The sequence below is a fragment of the Aspergillus undulatus genome, assembly GCF_047715775.1.
Source record: "Aspergillus undulatus strain CBS 261.88 unplaced genomic scaffold BDV17scaffold_2, whole genome shotgun sequence".
NCBI classification, from domain to species: domain Eukaryota; kingdom Fungi; phylum Ascomycota; class Eurotiomycetes; order Eurotiales; family Aspergillaceae; genus Aspergillus; species Aspergillus undulatus.
Window position 1 is genome coordinate 198,799 of NW_027396606.1, and position 18,741 is coordinate 217,539.

At 50.9% G+C, this 18,741-nt stretch overlaps 9 protein-coding genes across 9 annotated transcripts; 4 read left to right on the forward strand and 5 right to left on the reverse strand.

Moving 5' to 3' along the window:
* Positions 1-132: 132 nt before the first annotated feature.
* BDV17DRAFT_64550 (putative 3-beta hydroxysteroid dehydrogenase/isomerase family protein) lies at positions 133-2,075 on the reverse strand. The gene is made up of 4 exons (XM_073764893.1): positions 1,842-2,075; positions 1,537-1,789; positions 784-1,429; positions 133-719 (listed from the first exon to the last, which is right to left on the reverse strand). Exons 2-4 carry the CDS (start codon positions 1,763-1,765, stop codon positions 185-187), a joined length of 1,410 nt encoding a protein of 469 aa, XP_073620476.1. The 5' UTR covers positions 1,766-1,789; positions 1,842-2,075; the 3' UTR covers positions 133-184.
* BDV17DRAFT_64518 (uncharacterized protein) lies at positions 1,251-2,241 on the reverse strand. The gene is made up of 2 exons (XM_073764891.1): positions 1,842-2,241; positions 1,251-1,429 (listed from the first exon to the last, which is right to left on the reverse strand). Exon 1 carries the CDS (start codon positions 2,147-2,149, stop codon positions 1,850-1,852), a length of 300 nt encoding a protein of 99 aa, XP_073620477.1. The 5' UTR covers positions 2,150-2,241; the 3' UTR covers positions 1,251-1,429; positions 1,842-1,849.
* BDV17DRAFT_64549 (uncharacterized protein) lies at positions 2,076-3,456 on the reverse strand. The gene is made up of 2 exons (XM_073764892.1): positions 3,020-3,456; positions 2,076-2,942 (listed from the first exon to the last, which is right to left on the reverse strand). Exons 1-2 carry the CDS (start codon positions 3,176-3,178, stop codon positions 2,334-2,336), a joined length of 768 nt encoding a protein of 255 aa, XP_073620478.1. The 5' UTR covers positions 3,179-3,456; the 3' UTR covers positions 2,076-2,333.
* Positions 3,457-3,593: 137 nt separating this feature from the next.
* On the forward strand, positions 3,594-5,994 carry BDV17DRAFT_64490 (MFS transporter). Its single transcript, XM_073764889.1, has 4 exons — positions 3,594-4,081; positions 4,135-4,511; positions 4,562-4,838; positions 4,892-5,994. The coding sequence occupies exons 1-4, from the start codon at positions 3,735-3,737 to the stop codon at positions 5,637-5,639; spliced, it is 1,749 nt and encodes a 582-aa protein (XP_073620479.1). The 5' UTR covers positions 3,594-3,734; the 3' UTR covers positions 5,640-5,994.
* Positions 5,826-6,504, reverse strand: BDV17DRAFT_250166 (nuclear telomere cap complex subunit Ten1). Its single transcript, XM_073756297.1, has 2 exons — positions 6,380-6,504; positions 5,826-6,270 (listed from the first exon to the last, which is right to left on the reverse strand). The coding sequence occupies exons 1-2, from the start codon at positions 6,463-6,465 to the stop codon at positions 5,871-5,873; spliced, it is 486 nt and encodes a 161-aa protein (XP_073620480.1). The 5' UTR covers positions 6,466-6,504; the 3' UTR covers positions 5,826-5,870.
* A 360-nt stretch (positions 6,505-6,864) lies between these two features.
* BDV17DRAFT_64581 (ESCRT-III subunit protein SNF7) lies at positions 6,865-8,054 on the forward strand. The gene is made up of 4 exons (XM_073764894.1): positions 6,865-7,146; positions 7,237-7,441; positions 7,495-7,703; positions 7,784-8,054. The coding sequence occupies exons 1-4, from the start codon at positions 6,972-6,974 to the stop codon at positions 7,858-7,860; spliced, it is 666 nt and encodes a 221-aa protein (XP_073620481.1). The 5' UTR covers positions 6,865-6,971; the 3' UTR covers positions 7,861-8,054.
* A 471-nt stretch (positions 8,055-8,525) lies between these two features.
* BDV17DRAFT_64586 (chromatin structure-remodeling complex subunit RSC7) lies at positions 8,526-10,617 on the reverse strand. Its single transcript, XM_073764895.1, has 3 exons — positions 10,458-10,617; positions 9,219-10,344; positions 8,526-9,169 (listed from the first exon to the last, which is right to left on the reverse strand). Exons 1-3 carry the CDS (start codon positions 10,504-10,506, stop codon positions 8,581-8,583), a joined length of 1,764 nt encoding a protein of 587 aa, XP_073620482.1. The 5' UTR covers positions 10,507-10,617; the 3' UTR covers positions 8,526-8,580.
* Positions 10,618-11,418: 801 nt separating this feature from the next.
* Positions 11,419-12,216, forward strand: BDV17DRAFT_64650 (uncharacterized protein). Its single transcript, XM_073764897.1, has one exon. It carries the CDS (start codon positions 11,644-11,646, stop codon positions 12,058-12,060), a length of 417 nt encoding a protein of 138 aa, XP_073620483.1. The 5' UTR covers positions 11,419-11,643; the 3' UTR covers positions 12,061-12,216.
* Positions 12,217-13,780: 1,564 nt separating this feature from the next.
* On the forward strand, positions 13,781-16,572 carry schA (serine/threonine protein kinase SCH9; the record flags this gene model as incomplete). The annotated part of the gene is made up of 2 exons (XM_073760913.1): positions 13,781-15,087; positions 15,147-16,572. The coding sequence occupies 2 exons, from the start codon at positions 13,781-13,783 to the stop codon at positions 16,570-16,572; spliced, it is 2,733 nt and encodes a 910-aa protein (XP_073620484.1).
* Positions 16,573-18,741: the final 2,169 nt, after the last annotated feature.

Genomic DNA, 18,741 nt, shown 5'->3' on the forward strand with positions numbered 1-18,741 from the left:
CTCTTCAGCCTTTACCTACCAATAGCAGGCCACGTTAATGGTGTGGCTTTGCTTAACTATGTTACATTATCAGGTACCGGTCTGAGGACCGCAACTAGCTACATAGCCTATAATCGAATTCGGATAGAGTTCCATACATACGACTATCAATTTAGAGATTATAGACTCCTTAAAGCTACTAACCTCAGTACGGCCTCACATTCCCCATAATGGCAGCAGCTCCTAGTTCAGCAGCCTGCCGATTCCAATGCGCCACCTCCTTACAAACCCCCTCCAACGAAGTGAATGGCGGGTTATACCCCAACCCACCTTTCTCCGGTACCTCCCTCGCCCTTGAATCATCAATAATAAGATGCGGATTCGAAATCGAGAACACGGCCGGCTGCAACCGATTCAAGTCGCCCGTGGCGGCCGGAAGCCACGGAAGATAGAAATGCCGCAGGAGGACGTACCACTCGACCAGATAGGATAGCATGAACATCGGAAGCGGCGGGAGGAACGGGAAGCGGATGGGTGTTGTGGCTAGGGTTGTTAAGGCCAGGTAGATGTCGCCGAAGGTGACTGCCGGGTTTGGGTCTGTGACTATGAATGATTGGCCGCCGATGTTGGGGAGGGTTGAGGGTGAGCTTGTGTGCTCGATTAGTCGTTGCTCGTAGCAGAGGTGTGCGATTGAGACGTTTTCGGCGTTGACGAAGTTTTGGATGACGTGGGCGAGCCATCTGATAAGTTGAGTTAGGGCTGTGTGAGGGGATTGAGAACGAAGACGAGGGGAGTGATGCTTACGTTGGGGCTCCGCCCATTCTAAGGTACATTGAGATCAGTGTTGCGCTTGTCTCGCTGCCAACGCCGTAGACTCCATTCGCTGGTCGGATGCATCCTGTGCGGAAATTCGACTCGAGGTTGTCTGCTGCACGTACGATTCCCTCTGCCTCGGATTTTGAGATAGCATAGGTGCCGAAAAACTGGTCGTGTTCTTTGGGAGGTTCGTTTGCATCGCTGAGGACCTGCACCAGGTGTTTTGGCGTTTTGGTCCAGGGCGCAATCCAGTAATCAGGGCATCGCATGCAGACGGAGCCAGACGATGTCGAGATGAAGCAGCTAGCCCCAGCGCTTTTGGCGCCATTTAGCACGTTGGCAGTTCCCTCAACATTCACCTTACGACTGAAAGCAAGGAAGATTTTGTGTCGCTCTGCAGGCCGAATCACAGCGGCGTTGTGGAACACAGTCAAGGGTAGATCAGCGACTGCACCGGACCATGGTTGCGAGAACGCGCTCTGTACGGCCGTCTTGTCGACAATGTTCGTACTGACGAATGTAATGCCGAGATCGAGAAGTCCTCTGCGCGGTGGCTGAAGATCTAACGCCCGAATAGCTGCTGGGTTCTCACCTCGAGCAAGAAGATGTTCGATTATCCAGGTACCGACAAGCCCTAGCAAGGAGTAAGCAGCCGTATCCTAACTGCCACGGCGGGATCACACCGCTGCAGCAAGGCCATAGAGTGGCTCCCGCTCGGTTGATCATTCAGTGATAACGCACCAGATCCCCCAACAACAATATACCGCCGGTCTTGCTTGGGCGGTAGAGATTTGGTAACATCTACCGGGTCGTGGACGGCCTTTTTGTATGCTGTCTTGATCTCATCGACGGTCCATCGGTGAGGCGATAACTTGCGAGCCTCATCTGGGACACGGCACATTGCACTGTTCACATGGTGGAGGTAGGCAATTCCAATTGCGACAAGGCACAATAGAATAACAGCAAACATCAAAGGCAGAGCGTACCGATCGGTCTCCATGTCCATATTAGTTTCGGGTCGGTCTCTATGAGAAACGCGTACTCACAGCCTTTGTCAACGCTCAGGTTGGCTTCGTCCAGGTCTTTCCGCGGAGGAAAGAGCTAAAAAGGGGACGGGGCTATGGTCAAATATTAATGAGACTATCATGATCGAGTAGGCGATGAGCGATCGCCATTTTCGTCGAGGCAAAGCGGAGGGCACCCGTTCGGATCCAGATGGCTCCATCTCGGTCGGTTCGCTTAGAGGTTCGCTTAGAATCCTCCTCGGTGACTTTTGCACTGCTCGCTCAGGCCTCGAGCCGATAATATTTATAGCTCGAATGTAAAGAGATGTGGGCTTCGCGCGGGAGGCCATATTTGAGACGATCAGCCCAGACCAACGTTTGGAGGAACAAGAAGATGAGAACGTTGCGCAAAAACAATAGCCTTTGTCTACCCATTGATTCCACGTGATACTAGCCCCGGTCTTCTGGCCGAGATTCGACTCGCGTTCTGGCCCAGTGGGGATTTCTTCGAGCAGTTGAACCTGCCCACACTGTCTAACATGGTCCAGGATAACCTTTGTTGGACCTCGTCCTCGTGGTCGTCTGCTTTCGCGTGTCCGGCATGGCTATCCAAGCACAAGTGACACCGCGAGCAAAAAACGCCCCTAACAATCGACCGCCTCGCCCACACCAGAAGCCAGACTTCATCTCGATCAGAGGTGACGCTTGGCATCCTTCTTTTTTCGAGAGTTCGGGAAACCGGCACGGGCGGTCAGCAGGCCCTAGTCTACGCCTCTTGTTACTGGGCGAACCCCTCTTGGTCGTCCAGTGTCTTGACGACTGCTCCCGAGGTCGTTTCAGGGGTATACAGGTAGTCGCATCCGCTCTACTCTCGAGGTCCTGGCAAGACTGGGGCAGCAAACCTTTGGAGCTGTTTGTTACACCTACCAGTGCCCACGAAAGCACCCTGGTATCCGCGCTCCGACCTGAACGAAGAGTATCAAATTCCTCGGGGTATCCCCGCGGAGTCGGCTTGTATGGGTCCAGAAGTGGACCTTCAAATCGTGATGGCGCGGTCAAGGATTCATTCTTGACTCTGAGCCTGCAGCAAGTTTGAACTGCTACGTTATTGGACATTGGACTCTGGAGATCAAGGTCAACGTCCTGATACATCAATTGCTGTCACCAATCGCGCATTCGGAACTCTGTCCGTATGGACAAAGGAAGACGTGTGCACCTACAGAGCACGCCCTATAGATGAACTTGCCCCCCAGCGGGGTTACCTCGGTCTCGGTCATGCCTCCGACTAGGTTCTCCAGTGCTTTGTTCGTCCTGGCGACGAAAACAACAGCAGCATGATCACGCCAGATTGAGTGATTGAACCCAGGAAGGATCATCATCCTTCTCTTATGCGTCCGGAGTGTGCGCTAGCCACCCCCATCATCGCTCAGAGAGAAGTATACGTATTCTGTAAAAGGCTAGAAAGCCTTATCAGTGTGGCGGATATGCGGACATCAATCCATCCCATTGATCTTCGACGCCACTAGTCTCTGTCTCTGCTTTGATGCTCCACCAGCTGGACGTCGTTGAAGAGTCATTAAAGATTTTCGGGTCTGAGAAAAATTATAATGCAAATCCTCCCCCAGATAAGCCAATTCTTGAATTATTTTCATCACTCGTCTGACTATCAAGCTTTGGGGCAGCTGGAACTAGCTGGAACTTCTTGAATTTTAGCATTTCATTGTGCCTATTTCTCCATGCTATTAAAGGATCCTGTCTTTAGTTCCGGCATTACTTGTTTTCTAGTCTTATACTGTCCAGACGCCTCATAGCACGAGTCCTTATTTTCTCCTATCGCTTAGACTGCTATAGAAAAACACATCTCTGAGTTGAATGCGGTAGTTAGCGGCTGCACAGAAGGAGCAACCGCCAGTTGAAGCTGGAGCTAGAGGCAAAATGTCGGCTACACCAAACTACCCATCAGGGGAACCGAAAGGCCCTCAACATACCGAAGGCCATGTAAATGGCAGCGCAAATGAATATGCGCCCTCACTGACAGGGTCAACATCTTCGGAGGACTCCGTCGACGACATTGAAGCCCTGGGGCGCACCGTGACAGCTCTCTCTCGGATATCAGATCCGGAGATGACCAGGAGAGTCACCTCGATTGGGACGACAGGCACCATGGACCCCAGTTACGAGGTCGACTTTGAGGACGGGGAGGACCAAGCTAATCCTAAGAATTGGTCGCTCAAGTACAAGGGCATGGCGATTGCGATGCTTTCATGGAATACTTTGATTATGTGAGTCAATTAGATCTTCTTTAGCCAAGTCAAGAGACTAACATCTCTCAAAGTGTTTTGCATTCAACATCATACACATCCGGCATCTCGGTTATAGGAAAAGAATTCGGATCCTCCACCACCATTGTCACGCTAGGCTTGACCTTCTACCTCATCGGTCTTGCAATCGGGTCGATGTTTATGGCTCCCTTGAGTGAAGTCTACGGGCGAAAGCCCGTGTCCATTGCATGCCTGGGTATCTTCACGGTCCTGATCATCCCCTGTGCGCTAGCCAAGTCGATCGAATCTCTTATTATCGTGCGGTTCATCGGCGCATTATTCGGAAGCGTTATGATTTCCACGGCGCCGGGAATGGTGGCGGATCTCGTTACTGATGAGCAGAGGGCGTTGGCTATCTCTATCTGGAGTATTGGGCCCATTAACGGTCCAGGTGCGTTAATTCTTATAGCTAAGCAACCGTCAACCACTAACGAAAAACAGTCCTTGGACCCATTCTCGGAGGCTTTGTAACGCAGTATTTAGGCTGGCGATGGATGAATTGGATCGCGTTGATTCTCTCTGGCGTTGCGTTTGGCTTCTCCTGTATCATGAAGGAGACGTACAGTCCCATCATTCTGCAGCGAAAGGCCGCGCGCAGACGTAAGGAGACAGACGATGACCGGTGGTGGAGCCGCTACGATCAGAAGGCCAGTCTATGGGACATGCTCAAGGTAAACCTCAGCCGTCCGTTTGTCATGGCCGTTGTAGAGCCTATCTGGTAAGATTACACTTGCGCAGCTGGAAATATACTCTTGACACTGAGAATCCCAGCATATTCTGGAACCTCTACATCGCCATCGTCTACGGAATCCTCTATCTTTGCTTCACCGCATACCCCATTGTGTTCCGCCAAATCCGCGGGTGGTCGCTTGGCCTCTCGGGCCTCGCATTCTGCGGCATTGGAATAGGATGCATGATCATGATCGCCTGCGAGCCGGCCATCCGGCGAATGATCAACTCGCACAAGCACAATCCCGAGACCGGCAAAGTTCCACCTGAAGCTATGGTTTCCATCGTTTGTATCGCCGCCATCCTCATTCCATCTGGCGAGCTGTGGTTCGCGTGGACATGTGCACCCGCAAGCATTCACTGGATCGCCCCCATCATTGCGGGCGTATTATTCGGGTGCGGAAACGCAGGGGTCTTCATCTACGCATCCAATTACTTAACAGATAGTTACGGGGTGTATGCTGCCTCCGCGCTGGCAGGAAACTCCGTCATGCGCAGCGTACTGGGCGGCGTCCTGCCGCTTGTGGGTACATACCTTTATGACGGGCTAGGACCCAATTGGGCGGGGACACTGTTGGGCCTGCTAGAGGTCGCAATTATTCCAATTCCGTTCGTGTTCTATAAATATGGGTACAAGATCCGCATGAAGAGTGTGCTTATTAGTCGCATGCAGGAGGATAAGAGAAAGTTGGAGAGGAAGAGGAAGAGGTTGGAGCAGAGGCTGGAAGCACAGGCTGCTGCTGAGAGGGGGGATATGGAGAAGGGCGATCTTGAGAAGCGGGAGGGTTGATGCAGTTCTACTTCCATTATCGGTGGTGGAGGTGCCTTGGGGAGATGATGCGCTTGGTTTCGGTTCTACAAAAGTTATTGTCATTCTGGACGCGTGGAGTTCGATACCGTCGGTTTGGTTCTTTGTGTTCTCAGCCTGCTGAGATATATAGTATACGATAACGACTCAAGACTTAATAGATAATGATATACCAGTCTCAAACAACCCCCAGAAGCAGTTCCAGTGCAAGCATCAAGACTCAGCCGAGCGCCTCATCCTCTCCACCTCCAAAGCATCAGACAAGATCTGCTCATACTCGCCTAGATCAATCGCACCAGCAGGAAAAATAACCACAGCATCAACAAACACCGAGTCAGACGTTTGAGCAGAGGCAGCCTCTTTCAGTTTCTCCCCATTCAAAGCCAAGGCAGCAGCAGTATCCGGGCCCCTCCTTACATACCCGATAACATTAACCCACGCGCCAACACAGAGTTCCTCCCATGTCACCGTCTCCAGAAGACCAGTGATATCGACTGAGATAAACGGGGGTTCCTGCTTCGGCTTTGATGTTTGGTTTTGCTTTGGCTTTCGAGTCCGTGGGTAATTGTGTTCGAGGACTAAGATGCCGCTGGGGATATGGTATGTTTTGACGCTAGCTAATGTTAGCTACTAATCTTATTTCTTTCTGTTATGTTGAAATATTAGCGGCCTGGTGTGATATACTAGGCAACTATATGATACATCCGGGTGGTTCTACGCACCAGCCAAGAAAGCGGACTTTGGAGTCAGCTGGTAGAGAGGGGATGTCGGAGAGGAAAGTCCTCGTTGAGGGGAGAGGACTGTTCATTGTGAAACCATAACTTGAACATAGTAGATGTTGGTGTGTTTGTAGAAGAGGAAATTCATAGATGTGCACTGACGGACGCAAGCAATGCACGTGACGTGGACCCTCCGATAGGCGTGAGTGGTGACTGGTGGCGCATGTCAAAGGGAAGACTGGAGGGGAAAACAGTGACCACAGGCCTCGTCCAACTCGATCTCCATCCTCATCCTCCCCAGCTGAACTCTTCAAATCCTCCTCGCCTATTTTTACGCCGATCTCTCGCCCTAGATAACGCCCTCTAGACTCCATCACCATCTACGTCGCTGCCTAGAGATTCAACCTCGCGACTTCGATCTCCCCTCGCTATCTCTTCGTCGTCCCCACCATCTTCCACCGGCTTCGACAACACTTTCCTCGCGCGACACGACAGAATACCCGGTCACCGGTCGCTCCCTCTTGTCGCTGAATTCACTCATCCGAAATACTTTTGAAAGACCATATAAAGAGCATAGACCCTTGTCCTCATCAAGATGTGGTCGTGGTTTGGCGGTGCCGCTGCCCAGAAGCGGAAAGATGCGCCGAAAAACGCCATACTCCTGCTTCGGGAGCAGCTCGAGATGCTGCAGAAGAGAGAGAGGCACCTGGAGAACCAAATGAATGAGCAAGAGGCCGTTGCGAAGAAGAACGTGACCACGAATAAGAACGGTACATATCCCTGTGACCCTCCACATGTCTACTAGGTAGATAACCTACATATTTGATTTTGGCTCAAGCTGACTTGATTCACCTTCACAGCCGCCAAGGCCGCCCTTCGACGAAAAAAGGTCCACGAGAAGAACTTTGAACAAACGCAGGCGCAAATTGCACAGCTAGAGCAGCAGATATACGCCATTGAAGCGGCCAACATCAACCACGAGACACTGACCGCTATGAAGGTAGCAAGCCAAGCCATGGAGAAGATTCATGGCGACATGACCATCGACAAGGTCGACGAGACAATGTACGTTGTTCTCCTGCGAGTGAAGAGAAATCCGCAAGGACTAACAGGACCAGGGACAAAATCCGCGAACAACAACAGCTCAGCGACGAAATCGCAACAGCAATCACAAGCAACCCGCTCGGCGAGCAACCAGACGAAGATGAACTGGAGGAGGAACTCGTGGGTTTGGAGCAGGAGGCTATGGACGAGCGCATGCTCAACACGGGTACGGTACCGGTTGCAGATCAGCTCAACCGGTTACCTGCGCCAGCGAACGCAGAACGTAGGTCTACCCTACTCCCTTTACATATTCTGAGCGCGCAATTTGTTCGGACATCTAACTAATAGATTCTGTGTATTCAGCCGCCAAAGCGAAACAAGCAGAAGAATCAGACGAGGAGGCCGAGTTGGAGAAGCTACGTGCGGAAATGGCCATGTGATCTTTTTGTCTTGTCTAGCATACATAATCTCTCTCTTCCTCGTCCGTTACAAGTCTCCTAAACATGGAACATGGAACGTGGAACGGGAAACGGACTCTTTCTTTAACCCATCACGACTCAGTACGATTAGCCAAGCAAATGTTTTTTTTTTTATGGTCTTTTCTTCTCCCTTGATTTGCTCACGCCATTACCCTAAGCTTTCCTCAATCACCTTACCACGCCAATGGATTCTCTATCTTACCCATAGCAACATCATTCTAAACAAACCATTCAAAGTCTCGAACGTCAAGAAGGGGACGGAGTGGGCTTGGAACCCGGAACCCGAAACTCTCAGGCTAGCACCTAACGCTACAGTGCCATAAACAGCTTAAACGGGGCTTGCTCTGCTATGCGGTTCTGCTTTCTCGATCGACCCCTATATATAACAATTGTCGATGGAGTAAGCAATCCTCAAATCCTTGTTAATATTCGAAGATACCACAAACGTTTCCCAGCTGCATTCTCCTCCAACAGATACCCTGTACCTGTGAGTAGAACAAAGAGAGGAATGGCAGAGCCAGAAATCCATATCACTGGAGAATTAGATGGATGTATAATAAATAGAGAGTGACTATGTAACTCCGATTTTCCACCTGCACCCATGCCAGCCAACCGAACAAATAGAAACAACAAATCAAACCCGGAAAAGACATCATGACTGTGCTGGCGCAAAATGAGGAATCAAGGAAACCACGCATAACTCTTTCGCGGGGCAACCCTCGCACCATCATCCACCTCGCTGCACCATTTCGACTTCCACTCCCACTCGTGTGAAGCAGCTTCGATTAGCGCTTCCTTACACTCTGGTGGTAGTTCGTCGAGAATCTCGGGATTCACGAACTCGGGATACTTAGGATTAGCGACGCTAATGAGACCGTTTGCGCCGAGATCGTGGACGTCGCCGTCGGGACCGGGGACGCCCATGTTAGAGAATGGGGGGCTTTCGGTGTGGACATCAAGGACAGCAAAGCGGCGTGAAAGTGTTGCAGGTATAGAGGAGAAGATGGTGGGCGTTTCTTCGTCGGGCTTGTTTTCTTGCTCTTCTGTTTCTGGTTGAACGTTTTCGTCTTCAGTCGTGCCGTTCGTCAATGTAAGCGTTGACATTTCTTGCGTAAGTTTTGTTGCACCTCGTGGATCCGGAGGAGGTAGTCGCTCCCAGCGAGCGTGTGAAGGTTGCATAATCTTAGGATACTGGATTATATTCGTGTGGATGTCGTATGTGCCTCCAAGGTTCTGTCGGCGCGTATGCGATAACACGGCGTTGAAATTGCTAGGTCGTTATTAGCACGAACCCTTTAGTGAGTGAAAAGGCAACTTACGCAGCTTCCCGAGCATGTTCTAGCATCCAGTTGTCTCCTGTAACTGTAACCTTTCGCTTCTTGGAATCCACTACCTTGCCAGTACCAGGTATAGGTATAGTTGGCGTACTAGTATGGTAGACACTACTAGCTCCGTGCCATGCAACGTACTGGTTCCTGTTGTAAGGCTCCCCTGGCGCGGGCAACTTATCTTCCGGAACAGCAAGCTCGCCTTCGACGTCGCCGCGCTCTCTGGCAGCTTGGGCGTTGTAATCATCAATGACTTTCCTACCGCCAACAATAATCTTTGCACCAAATTCTCGAAAGACAGATCGAGCAGTCACCACACCGATGGCACGACCCTTGTAGGAATGGGGGATGATGTCTCTCTCGATCAAATCACGCTTCGCATCATCGTCAATAATGATCTTGTAGAGAAACTTGTGCTTCTGGAAGAATAGATATGAATCTCTGAAACCAATGCACCTGGCCGGTTCTGTAGATAACATGTACTGTCGGTCGCCGCGATTCAGAATGGTAAACGTGCGAACTCTGTACTCTCGATCGCCCTGGAGAATCCCATTCTTATCGACCTTGGTATCACCCTCAGGGTCTGGCGGAACAGCCACTTCATCGTCAATGACATCCATCATATTCCCTTCCTTATCAATCGGCACTTGCGTCGTGTGAGCCGCCCCACGGCCACGACCCCATCGGCCCCCGCTCGCCGCAGGTCGACCGCGTCTCCTCTTAACTGGCGTGCTGACTTGTATCTGCGGTGACCCATCGGGCGCATCCCAATCTGGAGGACGATTCTTGGGCGGACGACCAATGCGCCGTTTTCGCGGGATTGCCGACATGCGACCGGCTTCCAGATGCGTCGGGGTATCAGGTCGCGACGGCGGATTAGAGTCCTGTGCGGGTGTTTCTGCGGCTTCGTCTTCCGGTGCTGGCGTAGCCTGTGCTGGGGTATCCGTGTCTTCCTGCTTTGCGGAGTTCTCCCCTTCTTCATCCCCTTCTCCTCCAGCGTCTTGCTCCTCTTCGTCCTCTTCATCTGCATCATCCGGTACTACAGGCGCAGATGATTCACGCGACGGGGGAGCTTCAATCATTTCGTCATCTGAGGCAAGTGGAGGGGGAACATTCTCTATGATGGCTACGTTAGAAGTCGCGTCCAGGGTTGCGCGAATTGGCAGGAAAACGCAAGGCGAGATCATGGATTAAGAAACCAGAAGCAAGAGTCAGGGAATATTGGCGTACTCATCGATTGCGCGGCCGCCTGCGCGGCCGCTCTGAGCTTCCTGGGCATGATGAAAGCTGGGGTTGATGGTGAACGAGCACAAGAATAACAGCGCCGACAAGCCAGTAAGATGGATGCCCTTGCACGGTTGCGCTTTCCCTTCCGTGTCGCATCTCGGCTTCTGGAGCTTCATTCTTCCGAAGACAGTCACATGGTTATAGTCACGTGATATTACTGACTACCCTAAGCCCTAGTAGTGTGGATCTGCGAGCTCTGACGGGCCGACGGACTTTGAAATGACGTCAACCTAGTATCTCCCTCAACGATCTCAAGAATGGCTGCATTCTTCGGAAAACGGTAGCTATTCCTAGGTAGCTATTATGTCGAAGACAGCGTATCAACTAGCTAGCCCAGCTCCAGCTAGGAGTTGGAATATACAGCTATCGGTGACGTATGGCATTGGCATCCTCAATTTTGATGATCAAGAGGCTCTTCACATGCCAATTTGGACATGAACCCCTCATCCTTATCAGCTTCATGAGATGAGGGGATCCTCTGCACATGGGATCATCATCGCCATGCAAGTGGTTATCAATATTATGCGGAAAGCCCACCATCAACGTGGGATTGTTGCAATTCAACCGTGGATGTCACTCACAAAGTTTTATACTTGAAGCGAGGCGGTTGCTAGCGGACGCCGTCTACTGTCGGTGCACCGCGACATTGATGCATGACGTATCTGCTGCCTGTATATGAATAGCTTCTGGAAGCTTCAGGTGCACGCCTCTCAGGACTGCCAGCAATGGTGACCGAAGGATTCTTGTTCCGCCGTCAAGGGTCATAGCCTAACTTTGATTATCAAACAGTCCGTGGCTCTGGGGCAAGCATGACTGGCGGAATATTGGACATTGGCTCCCCATAATTAAGATTCTACAACCGTGCCACAGGCCGAGTTATGCGGAAAGTATCGTTGGTGTAGTAGGAGAAACTACTAATACAGAATATATACTGTAATACAGTTGTAAACAAGCGCAATGCTACTCTGGGGGAAAGCAGTGCCGAACCCCTCAAAAGAGCATCAGCTAAGAACCGGGATTCGCGGTTGATGAGCCTCCATATAAGAGCAGGGGAGTAATAGTACTACTACGCTCAGTCGAGTGCCCCAAATGGCGGTAAGGCTACTGCACACCATTTCGCAATCCTCCGATGCGTGGATGTCTCTCGGCATGTTGCTCGCACTGGCTGTATCTGTTTCAACCAGTCAGAGGTACTGCAGACGGTTCCTTGACTGCAGCGTCTCAGTGGACGGGAAAAGCCGCGTCAAGTTGGGACAAGGCGACTCAGCCAGGTTGCATCGCAATCAGGCAGTCAGGTTCGCAAGTTGCAGTCGAGAGCAGCACGGAGGATGGCAACATCGAGCACAGGCGTAGCGGTGGACCAGACCCCGCCTTTTCTTCGCAATCAAGAGGAGTCATCGTCAAGAAGAGGAGGTGGCGGGACAGCAGCAGAGTGCTCCGGAGTCATGCATCTGTCGCGATTAGCGTGAGGAGTATACCGATAAGGATGACCACTGAAGCGTATCGATGGAGTGCTGGTGGGCAGTTGCAGAGAGTAAATATTTAGACTTCTGTGTAGCCGCCCATGGCCGACAAGGTTAAGAAGCTAAGGTAGGTAAGTGTGATCGGGGATCGCGAATCCCTGCGCGGTCACATTCTCGATCTCCATCACCGGACTGTGTTGTAGACAACATCCCAGAGAGGAGGTGAAGAACTGAGGGTGGCTTCAGTTTGGTTCCGCCTAAATCTTCATTTGGCCGAAGCCCGGTACGCCTGCTCCACCGCAGCCAGGATTCGCCGTGGATAACTCCAAACCGCCTACCAATCGCTTTCGATACGCTGAGAGCTGAACTTTAGAGGAGATGACAAGGTATTATGTATGATATTAACCTCAGGGTCAAGGCCATATAATGAGCCTGAAGCAGCGCGCTGGGGACTGAATTGTATGCGGTGCCATCTTTGCTATTTTTACTCCAAGGTACACCGTATCTATACCTCGTCATTATCCGCTCGAGCGGGATATATCCTTCAAGCCTGAAGATCGCAGAATTAGCCTTCGAGTCATACTAGGATCCAAGCATACTAGCATACTAGGCTACGCCTACTTGAGGCAAAGTCATCTAGATACAATTCAGTGGCTTCAGCGGCAACGGCAGCTGATGCTATGCTGGCAGTCGTCTGCACCTTGAGGTCAGCTCTCCATCTGTGGCTCTTTTAAACGCCACTCGCCCTCGCAGAAATCTCGCTCAGTATTGTTTGCTGGGTGAACCGCTGATTGGAGAGGGCCGGGCTGGATTCTCTGTGGTTCTCCTGTGTTCCTGTCCTTGTTTGCCTCCTGCTCGCCCTCAGCGCCTGAGTCTTTCTGAGTCTGGGCCTCTTTTCCCGCCTGTGTCTCTCATCACATCCACTGCGACGGTCTTTGTACAGGGTCTATGAAGCTGTACATTTGCAAGTAAATCTTCCCTCCCCGCAGGCCAGGCGGTCTACTTCCCTTTTCTGGATCCATACCATGCCTCCAGGCCACGAGCAGAGTTAACGAGGCCCAACCAGGTCGCCATCGACCCCTCCCTCGATCCCCGAAACCGATCGGGTCGTCAGTGCCAGTGCTCCGACCAGCCCTCCCGCAAACTTCCTTAGTTCCTCGTTCTCCGACTAAATTACTCACTCGCCTGCTTTTTCTTCACTTTACTACTATTCCCTATATTTTTATCCAAATCCCGCACTATTTATCGGGGCCCCCCGCACGATCTTCTTTCTCGCCTCAATTTTTGACAATCGCCTTTCACTTTTTCCGCCCACTCACGGTCTCCCCTCCTCTCTATCTCGGCACGCTGCGTGACTTGGGCGGATTTTTGGTGTCGGATGGAATCACAATAATGGCTGCTGCTCAGAGTGATTCAGGAAACACTGATTTGTTGAAGCAGCCATCTCCTCCGAAGTAAGTTCTTTTTTTCTTATGGTGGCGAGGAAGGCGAAAGAGAAAAGAGAAGGAAAACACCAACGCGGGGAGCAAAAACTCTGAGAGAGACGTTATGGTGCCGATCCGTCCTCGAGCTGCGGCTTTTGCGGATTTTACCTGGCCATGCCGAGATTGCCGCCGCATCGATCTCGAGGCAGCCGCAACGACGCCTACCCTTCAGCTTCATCGTGGGCTTGCTGCTGCTTCACCTCCAGGCTTTCTGCAAAATTCGCCTTCTAACCCCTCTTTGCATATTTGTCTTGTTTCCCACTTTCCTTGGAAGACTTCGGCATGCCAGCACCACGCTGCATCCCTGCGCTCTTCCACAATGAAGGCACTCAGCTATCAGAAAGCTCATGGGGCTAACATCTCTCTCAGCGATGGTTTTCAGGACGACGACAACCAAGATCAAATCGGTTCGAGTACTCCGAGTCCATCTGGATTCGCCACCCCGCAGCCCGACCCGGCTGACAGGCGTCTACCTTCCATAATGCACAATTACTTCCAGGTTGGTAGTTCTTCTGCTGTCATGCTCCGCTCCCTCAAATCCCGGTTTTCCCTATCGAATCATTCTCCTTCCGCCGACAATGTGCAGCCGAGTGCGCTTTCAGATTTAAATGGGACACGCGATGATCAAAATTCTGGAAACTCGTCCTCGTCATCTTCATCTTTTGTCATGGTAAAGCGTGACGAGGCTCGCTCCAGCTCGCCAAATACCCCGCCGGACAAGGAATTGGAATCCCACGAGATTTTACGAGAGACCCTGCCACCCACGGCCCTTCCCACTCCCCCTTGCTCCTCGGCGTGCTCTTTTCTCCAGAAAGAATCCGAGGAGTCGGAAGCGGATAAGGGAATGGGCTCGATCTTTACCACACTGAAGAATTATCTTTCTCCCTCTCACAGTGCATCCTGCTCTGACCCCAAAGCACGCCGTCATACTTCCCACCCTGTCTCCAGCGTCTCAGACGACCCCGTCCTTGCATCTCATTTCTCCAATCCTTCTCATTCTCTTTCCCATGCCTCGGATGCACTTTGTTTGGCGGAAGCACCCCTGCTCGACCATGGAAAGCCACAAGTCTCTACGTCTTCTGAGAACCAGTCGGAGCTAACTGCCAACGCTTCGCAATTAAAGAACACCCCTCCTCTCACACCCCGGGCAATGTCCGATGACGATTTGCAAGCCACAATGAAGAAGCCCGCACCACCTCCGTCCTCGAATCCAGTCCAATCGCCACCTGACGAATTGTCAGATCCCGCTGATGAAATCACCGGAAAACTCAACGAAGTCTTTCCTTCATCCATGGACACCTCTTCTGCGGATGAAGGTCCGCCGGTTGTCCCTCAAAAAGGCAAGCTTCACGTCAAAATCTCGAGGGCGAGGGGGCTCCGGCCAGGTTTTGACCCATATGTTGTCTGCGTTTTTGAGTGGAACGAGGTGATCTCGAAGAGTGTGAAGGATGAAGAGGAGGAAACCCTCAAGCGGCAACAGAATGAACTCGAACAGTCGAGTCCCGACGGTGGGCGACCAATGGCTATCCCAATGAACCGCCAGAGTAGCCATAACAGTGCGCTTGATAATCCGGAGCACAGACAGGCTCCCGTGACAGACCCGCAATGGAACCATGAAGCAGTCTTGTGAGTTTTCCCGAATCTCCCTTGTCGAACTGGCATTTTTGACTATTGTTGCTGTCTAGTGATGTTTTCGGGGATCAATCTGAAGTCGACGTTTCGGTATACGATCGTAAGGATTCGGAAGCTTTCCTTGGCCACGTGCGGCTTTGCGTCAATCTTAAAGAAGATCACAGTCGCTTAGAAGGGTGGTTTCCTCTGAAGGGTGGTTCTCAAGGGGATTCTCAGGTCTCCGGGGAGATTCATCTGGAGATGCTATTTGAGAAAACGGACAGAAAGCAGGTCGGACCAAATGACTTTCAAATTCTGAAGCTCATCGGCAAAGGAACGTTTGGTCAAGTCTACCAGGTCAAGAAGAAGGATACACGACGCATCTATGCGATGAAAGTTCTATCGAAGAAGGTCATCATTCAAAAGAAAGAAGTCGCGCATACTGTTGGGGAGCGGAATATCCTGGTTCGGACAGCTATGGCTGCATCACCGTTTATCGTCGGACTCAAGTTCTCTTTCCAGACCCCTACGGACCTCTACCTAGTCACGGATTACATGTCGGGAGGTGAATTATTCTGGCATCTTCAGAAGGAGGGCCGGTTCCATGAGCCTCGCGCGAAGTTCTACATTGCCGAACTCATTCTGGCATTGCAGCATCTTCACGATCATGATATTGTGTATCGCGATCTCAAACCTGAAAACATCCTGCTGGATGCCAACGGGCATATCGCGCTCTGTGATTTCGGACTGTCCAAAGCAAACCTTACACAGAATGATACGACAAACACTTTTTGCGGAACTACGGAATATCTCGCTCCAGAGGTACTGCTTGATGAACAAGGGTACACGAAGATGGTCGATTTCTGGTCATTAGGTGTTCTTGTCTTTGAGATGTGCTGTGGTTGGAGTCCATTCTATGCGGAGGACACACAACAGATGTACAAAAACATTGCCTTTGGCAAGGTCCGATTCCCTCGTGATGCTCTTAGTACGGAAGGGAGAAACTTTGTGAAGGGGCTGCTGAACCGGAATCCCAAGCATCGTCTGGGAGCCCAGGATGACGCGAAAGAACTTATGGCACATCCTTTCTTCCACGATGTTGACTGGGAGGCCCTGGGCAGGAAGGAGGTGATTCCACCTTTCAAACCCAAACTCGATTCTGTTACAGATACCTCCAACTTTGATCCCGAGTTCACCAACGCTCTCGACAACAGCAACTCGTTGAACCTCCGGGCCGCAGCTCTTGCAAACGGGTTCATGGCTGCCTCCACGCCGTTATCTCCAGGGATGCAGGCCAATTTCAAAGGATTCACCTTTGTCAACGAGAGCTCTATCGACCACCATCTCAAACCCGAAGGAGGAGATCGTATGGACGAGGATAACGAGTCATGGACTCGATCTCACCGGTCTGGAAATTCTATAGATCACCGCATGACAGGCGTTCACAAGAATGGAGATGCGGGTGAGATTTTCAATGTTGACGACAATTTTGACATGTGATTATGGCTCTGGGTGCATGCTAGTGGAGTTGTGATGTCTGCATATATCATGTTCCTTTTTTGTTGCTTTGTATATGCTTTCCTCCTTATAACATGGGCCTCAGAACATGGGTACCCAATTTTGTCCTCATTTTAACATACCCCATAAGATTTATCATGTATCTTCTTCATTTTCTTAGTGCCGCGAGTCGGCTGGGAGTGATGGCTTCTTGGTGCTTTTTCAAGTTTCAATTGCTCCAGTTTCAGCCTTTTTTTTTTTTTTTTTTTTTTTTTTTTTTTTTTTTTTTTTTTTTTTTTTTTTTTTTTTTTTTTTTTTTTTTTGCTTACATGGATAACGGAGATATTCATACTCTTGCCTTATGGCTTATGCCCGGTGCTCTGTGTCTATTTTGGAGACCAATTGCGATTTACCTATTACCTTTCCCTTTTGCTCCTCTTATCGCATCGATTTCTCTTTAGCCAGCCAAGGCTTGCGTCCTTTGTTTATTATTTCTTTTTCTCGATTCCTTATACTCGACATCCAACATAGCACGGTGTCTCTAGTCTTTCAGGCGAACGGATATGGGAGTTGCATATCTGGATAGGTGCCAGCAAATACAGATATTGCTGGTATAGGCGTTGAATGGCAGCATTGGCGCAGGAGGTAATTCAGCTTGCTTGTCGGCGAGCTTTTCAAGGAATACCATACTTTGGTGATGGCTAATCGCAATGAACCACATGAACTGTTTTCTTCCTGACTTTATCTATCTTCACGCCGTAGCCTGGTTCCTGGGATCTAACGTCTTCGAGACGCAGACGGGCCCTTTCGAGTGAGATACTGTAGTCTCCAGTTGAGGCCGTTCCTATTGAACCTGCCAACCGCTCTTGCTGAACCTTCTACTAGTATGAACGTGCCGAAATCCAGTGATCTTTGTCTCGACTTCGGGGACCTTTGGTGTCGGCTTGCCTGAGCACACGAATATGTATATATATATATCTCTCTCTCTGCTTGATATACAGCCGCTCTCTACAGAGTACTATCCTTGACGCTGGATGTATTACTTGGACCAGGTTGACAACGTCTAGTTTCCACATATATATATAGGTCAGTACGTACGTGCACCGCATTGTGAAACCCTTTAGCTAGGAACATATATAGCCCAACCCAGTCCCCATAACGTTACTCAAGAGCATCCAGAAAGCTATCAAGGTCCTTGCCAGCGGACTGGGCTAGCGCCGGTAGGATCAGGATGCATGCTCGTATCGCATCGCATGGCTTGGTGTAACATGCACCGATCTAGAATCTCGATGCGTTGGCCGGGGCCGCCACCGGGCGTCAACGATGGCATGGCTCGGGCCTTGCAGAAATATCGCATTTAAGTTTGACCTCATTTCGATGAAGGCGGCATAGACCGAAGATTTGCATGCGTCGGCATGCCTCAGATCAAGAGGCGAGTGGGACGCCGAATTCGCAGTCCACAATAATTCCACATGGCAAAGAATGAATTTGTGAAAGATGAGCCCACCGCAACAGCTCATTCTGCTTTCTCAGTGGCCTGACGTTGGAAATGTTCCTCTCAGCCCCAGTTGTGTAAACATCAATTAAACAGACTGGAGCCTCAGCCAATCGTGTTGGTCGGTGGCACGAACCGGTCGGCAGGATGGAGCCAAGCGTTCATCACGATCATGTTCAGGGGTGGAAGAAGGAAATGTCTCATCCTCTGTTTGCCGATGCAGAGAGCAGCCAGTTACTGCCAATGAAGCTGGTCAAAGTAAGACAAACTGATACTAGCACTCATTAAGTTCGAATTAGTCACCGGAGGGATCTTCTATCGGACACAGAGGAAGTTTACGATGACTCGCAGCGAGAAAACAAGCCCACCCGAAGCGGACTAGCGTCAGGTTCCAGGGCGCCACCTCCCAGAAGTGGCCTAGCGTGGGTGCCCTGTTCCACGGGTGTCGACCGCTAGCGGCCAGGCACACGAACCTCATCCCTTGAGTTGACTGTCCTCTCGCTTCGCCTTCCCCCTCGGCCAGTTAGCATCGGTACTCTGTGGTGCCCTGTGCTGATGATATGCACTGCTGCTCCCATCATTACTGCTTTTGGTTGTTGCCAATCCCTTCTCCAGAGAACTAACTCCCAGGCTAACGATTTAGTCCTGATGGGCGATGGCTCTTGACTCTCCTTTTG

What these genes read in the sequence shown, in the direction of transcription:
- BDV17DRAFT_64549 (XM_073764892.1), bottom strand. Translation starts at nt 3,178, where the DNA reads ATGATGATCCTTCCTGGGTTCAATCACTCAATCTGGCGTGATCATGCT. An exon ending in TCATCTATAGGGCGTGCTCT is followed by an intron (nt 2,943 to 3,019) that starts GTAGGTGCACAC and finishes TTGATGTATCAG; the next exon opens with GACGTTGACCTTGATCTCCA.
- BDV17DRAFT_64650 (XM_073764897.1), top strand. Translation starts at nt 11,644, where the DNA reads ATGCGTGGATGTCTCTCGGCATGTTGCTCGCACTGGCTGTATCTGTTT.
- BDV17DRAFT_64550 (XM_073764893.1), bottom strand. Translation starts at nt 1,765, where the DNA reads ATGTTTGCTGTTATTCTATTGTGCCTTGTCGCAATTGGAATTGCCTAC. An exon ending in TATTGTTGTTGGGGGATCTG is followed by an intron (nt 1,430 to 1,536) that starts GTGCGTTATCAC and finishes ACTCCTTGCTAG; the next exon opens with GGCTTGTCGGTACCTGGATA. An exon ending in AGAATGGGCGGAGCCCCAAC is followed by an intron (nt 720 to 783) that starts GTAAGCATCACT and finishes TCAACTTATCAG; the next exon opens with ATGGCTCGCCCACGTCATCC.
- BDV17DRAFT_64586 (XM_073764895.1), bottom strand. Translation starts at nt 10,506, where the DNA reads ATGCCCAGGAAGCTCAGAGCGGCCGCGCAGGCGGCCGCGCAATCGATG. An exon ending in GGCGGCCGCGCAATCGATGA is followed by an intron (nt 10,345 to 10,457) that starts GTACGCCAATAT and finishes TAGCCATCATAG; the next exon opens with AGAATGTTCCCCCTCCACTT. An exon ending in GAACATGCTCGGGAAGCTGC is followed by an intron (nt 9,170 to 9,218) that starts GTAAGTTGCCTT and finishes ATAACGACCTAG; the next exon opens with CAATTTCAACGCCGTGTTAT.
- BDV17DRAFT_64518 (XM_073764891.1), bottom strand. Translation starts at nt 2,149, where the DNA reads ATGGCCTCCCGCGCGAAGCCCACATCTCTTTACATTCGAGCTATAAAT.
- BDV17DRAFT_64581 (XM_073764894.1), top strand. Translation starts at nt 6,972, where the DNA reads ATGTGGTCGTGGTTTGGCGGTGCCGCTGCCCAGAAGCGGAAAGATGCG. An exon ending in CGTGACCACGAATAAGAACG is followed by an intron (nt 7,147 to 7,236) that starts GTACATATCCCT and finishes TCACCTTCACAG; the next exon opens with CCGCCAAGGCCGCCCTTCGA. An exon ending in TGCGCCAGCGAACGCAGAAC is followed by an intron (nt 7,704 to 7,783) that starts GTAGGTCTACCC and finishes CTGTGTATTCAG; the next exon opens with CCGCCAAAGCGAAACAAGCA.
- BDV17DRAFT_250166 (XM_073756297.1), bottom strand. Translation starts at nt 6,465, where the DNA reads ATGAACAGTCCTCTCCCCTCAACGAGGACTTTCCTCTCCGACATCCCC. An exon ending in AAAGTCCGCTTTCTTGGCTG is followed by an intron (nt 6,271 to 6,379) that starts GTGCGTAGAACC and finishes AACATTAGCTAG; the next exon opens with CGTCAAAACATACCATATCC.
- BDV17DRAFT_64490 (XM_073764889.1), top strand. Translation starts at nt 3,735, where the DNA reads ATGTCGGCTACACCAAACTACCCATCAGGGGAACCGAAAGGCCCTCAA. An exon ending in TCATGGAATACTTTGATTAT is followed by an intron (nt 4,082 to 4,134) that starts GTGAGTCAATTA and finishes CATCTCTCAAAG; the next exon opens with TGTTTTGCATTCAACATCAT. An exon ending in GCCGTTGTAGAGCCTATCTG is followed by an intron (nt 4,839 to 4,891) that starts GTAAGATTACAC and finishes TGAGAATCCCAG; the next exon opens with CATATTCTGGAACCTCTACA.